At 40.7% G+C, this 3920-nt stretch overlaps 1 protein-coding gene across 1 annotated transcript in view; it reads left to right on the plus strand.

Annotated features, from left to right (window-relative positions):
• The window catches only part of rasgrf2a (Ras protein-specific guanine nucleotide-releasing factor 2a), a 44211-nt gene that overhangs the window by 31996 nt on the left and 8295 nt on the right, over positions 1-3920 (plus strand). The window contains exons 17-19 of the mRNA XM_008303293.1: positions 789-914; positions 1005-1094; positions 1504-1610. Of these exons, the coding sequence (XP_008301515.1) occupies positions 789-914; positions 1005-1094; positions 1504-1610 (323 nt within the window). The remainder of the gene's footprint in view (positions 1-788; positions 915-1004; positions 1095-1503; positions 1611-3920) is intronic.

Below are 3920 nucleotides of genomic sequence, written 5' to 3' on the forward strand. Positions count from 1 at the left end.
AGTAGGGAGAGTTAAGGTTGTTTGTTAAATGAGATGTATGTGTAACGGAATCCATGGTGCAGTAGTGGTTGTGGAGTAAATATATATGTGTTATTGTATTAGTAATATATAATACACGCTATATATTTTATAGTTAATATGTTTATTGTTGTAATTACACAGTTACACCTCTCAGTTGTTGTGTGGAACCTTTGCTGGGGGGTCCCTATACTGTCAATGAGTTTTTCCCACCTTACCACTCCCCTTTTGTTTATGTGTTCTGAGAGAGAGCTAAGCAAGACTGCTCTGTTGTAATTTGTGTGTTTTAATGTTATGTAATTCTACTTCCCCAATCTGTCCTGCTGCTGTAGTGATAGTGGATTTTGAATGGCAGGAAACCAAACCATTTGTGTTACATGTGACTGATTTCAAATGTTCCTTATGTTACACATTTCAACACTGGCCCTGATAACCTCATTGTTTCACTTGATGTATTTAAAAAAAACAAAAAAAACCATTTGTTTAATTTTAACAAAAAGTAAAAAAAAGATTTTAGTACTTAAATATCACAGTTGTTGTTTTTTAATGTGCCCATGTGATTAAACACTGGCCCCACCTTGGCCCCTTCAGAACAATTTGTCTAGAACCACCACTGTTTCCAATAATACTTTCCATCCTTTCATTTTGTGCTTTCTCACAAGCTCTCAGTTATTCTGCTTGTTTTCTACCCTCCATGTGCAAATCACTGATGTCGTCCCTCATAAAGTCACCATTACTCATGCTTGAGGTGTGATTTTGTCCCCCGACAGCCGTCCTGGAGTCAGTATCACTGGACAAGTTTATTCCTGAATCACCAGCCAGCAGCGAGCCGGGCGACATGTCTCCCTGCCGCTCCCCTTCCACGCCGAGGCATCTCCGCTACCGACAGTCAGGAGGTACGCGATGCACCAGACACACACGTTACAATGACCGGGGGAGCAGGCTCGGGGTTTCATGCCATTTTTAATGTCTCTGCTTCCTCGCAGTCACATCGGGGGAGAACGCTCGCTGCACCATGTCGCCAGCTTCAGCGTTCGCCATCGCCACGGCTGCTGCCGGGCACAGCAGCTCCCAGGGTAAGCACGTCAAGACATGAAGGTCACAGGGCTCACAGCTGAGGGAGGGAGCTGTTGTTTTTCTGTCAGTTACATTACTGTAAAGCAGCAGTTAAATGGAGGGACGGGCAAATCAGCTACAGCGCTGTGGTGACTGTGGTGAAAGTTGAAGTGAAGTCAACCATCCAACTCACATCCTCCACTCTGAATATAAGATTTAGCCTTCTGGACCAAAACTCTTTCATCCCAGCTGCTATGAGAATGTTCAACAGCAGCACCTACATGCATTTATTAGTACATAAATATGTCTGGACTGAATGATGTATGCACTTAATTACCTTAACAGCTGCTGTGTTTGTCCGTATTATGTTTTGTTCCTCATTTTTAATCTGTCTCCTGATTTAATCTTGGATGTTTTTTCCCCTTCTAGGTTTTAGTAATTCAGAGAAAGCCTGCGACAAAGAATTCATCATCCGCAGAGCTGCTACCAACAGAGTTCTGAATGTGCTACGACACTGGGTTTCCAAACACTCCCAGGTGAGTCAACATGCCGAAGCAGCCCAAATCCAAACCAGATCAAATCAACGGTCACTTCTATACGCAGTCCTGGATCTGACACATAAACATGGATGTTCATGTCTCACCTCCTCACAGCGCCGTAAAAAATAAACATGACAGAGCAACACCAGCAACCAATGTTCATCGCGAGATGAAGATTTATATTTATTGGATGTTTATGAAGAAGCTTTTATTCTAAGGAAGAGATCCAGAAACACTTTAATACAGAAACACTTGTATTCACTGGAGCTTTCCACCTCTGTCCAGCTAAATTATGTCCAAAGTTTTATACCGCTGGTATATTTTGATGAGAAATTTAGGAATTTGTTCAGACTTCTGCCTGTTTTTGCAAGAGGCGCAAATTCAACAGAGAAGTTGTCTCCTCAGATTAGACTCCCAGTTTAGAAGAGACTTTAAATGTAAAGGCAAATATTTCTAATCAACAAACAAATGATTGGATTTGGTTGCAGGTACCTGTGTTTTTTACTGAGCTTGGAAAATCCATTTTTACTCCTGCAACCTGGAATAACCTGCAGAATAATCTAAAGGTTGACCATTTTTTATCCTTTAGAGCAATTTACTTTCTAATTTCATCTTATTTTATGCATAGCTGTTCTTGTTTTAGCTGATTTAATTGCTTAATTTTTTTTAATCTTATCCAAGTTGATGTTTTTTGTTGTCTTCTCACTCTGCTACATTGTTAATGTAACCTCAATACCTAAATGTAAATGAGGTTAAATAAATGTTGACTCTAAAACCTAATGACAGCATGAGGACACAGGATTTAACTTCTCCTGGAGCAGAACATTTTCTGGACCTCTCCCACACCATTTCTAGTCTTTCAAGGTGAAAGTGAACTCCAGTAAGGGAGAACATTTTGAAATGTGGAGCATTTTGGATGCATAAACTAAAAACACAGTCACCACAAAGCAAGAATTAAAGTGTTTACTTACACACTGGGTTGGGATAGACAGCTGGAAACTGCTGGACATGACCTTTCAGTAACAGGTAACAAAGCAGGAGACACAGAGGATGGCTCAGTTACTGGTTAAGAAGACATGAGCTGAAATTTTGATGTATGATTCAACATGGTTCTGTCTGCTCATGATAAATCTTCAGTGTTCACACTAGAGTGGAACTATACAAGCACTAGTGAAAAAAAGCATGGATTCTGACTATCGGCGCTGTAATGTGAACGTGGCCACGGCAGCATCGATGTGTTTCCCACCTGAAACAGTCTGCTGTCTTGTGTTTTCATTGTGTCTCCTCTCCGTCACTCTTTCCCCTGACGGAGCTGCTCTTTGCTCTGCGTGTCTTTTCTCCCACCCAGGAAGCTTGCAGAAAGGTCAGCCTCCTCCCCGGGGAAACTCAAAGGACTATCATTTTCTTTTAAGATTATGTAAGATGCTATTTTTGTAGCTGCATGCTGTAAGTGTGAAAGCAAACTTTTTTAGTTTGGACCTATTGATGGGGGACGAGCATTAGGTGGCTGCAACCTTCCAAAAATACAGATTTATTGTTTTAATCAATAAATCTCTGTCGTTCTAAAAAATGGTAAAAAAAAAAGAAAAGTGGTAAACTTTATAATACCAATGAATTCAGTTTTGCTCTTTTTACCATCCACTGCTGTCTTGACATTGATTCTGCAGTTCTGCTCTAATTTTGTATTGTTTGATAAAAAGTCTCGTTGTTGCCTCCAAACTACATACATGTTACAAATGCAATGCTTATTATGTAGCTGCAGGTTGTTACAAAAGATAAAATAAGCTGTGTTATAGTTTATCATCAGATGTCTTTTTGTTTTGCATTTTGATTGTTTAGATCTGCTTTTGTTTTCAAATAGAACTTCTATCCATCCATCCATTATCTATACACCACTTAATCCTCACCAGGGTCGTGGGGGACTGGAGCCTATCCCAGCTGACTTAGGGTGAAGGCAGGGGACACCCTGGACAGGTCACCAGTCTATCACAGAGCTACACTTAGAGACAGACAACCAAGCACACTCACATTCACACCTACAGACAATTTAGAATCACCAATAAACATCAACATGTTTTTGGACTGTGTGGGAAGAAGCTGGAGAACCCGGAGAGAACCCACATTGCTTGGGGAGAACATAGAGACTCCCAAACTGAACTTGTGTTGTGCATATAAACTGGTTAATTGTCCTCTAGAGGGCACCATTTTCATCCGCACATGAAAGGAGCAAAGTGTGCCGCAACCAGGGAAATTTAGAAATTAATTCAACAGTTCAAGAGTTGTCTTTTACCATCTGAACCTCAAGCA

The sequence above is a fragment of the Stegastes partitus genome, unplaced genomic scaffold, assembly GCF_000690725.1.
Source record: "Stegastes partitus isolate 25-593 unplaced genomic scaffold, Stegastes_partitus-1.0.2 Scaffold1972, whole genome shotgun sequence".
In the NCBI taxonomy this organism is placed as follows: domain Eukaryota; kingdom Metazoa; phylum Chordata; class Actinopteri; family Pomacentridae; genus Stegastes; species Stegastes partitus.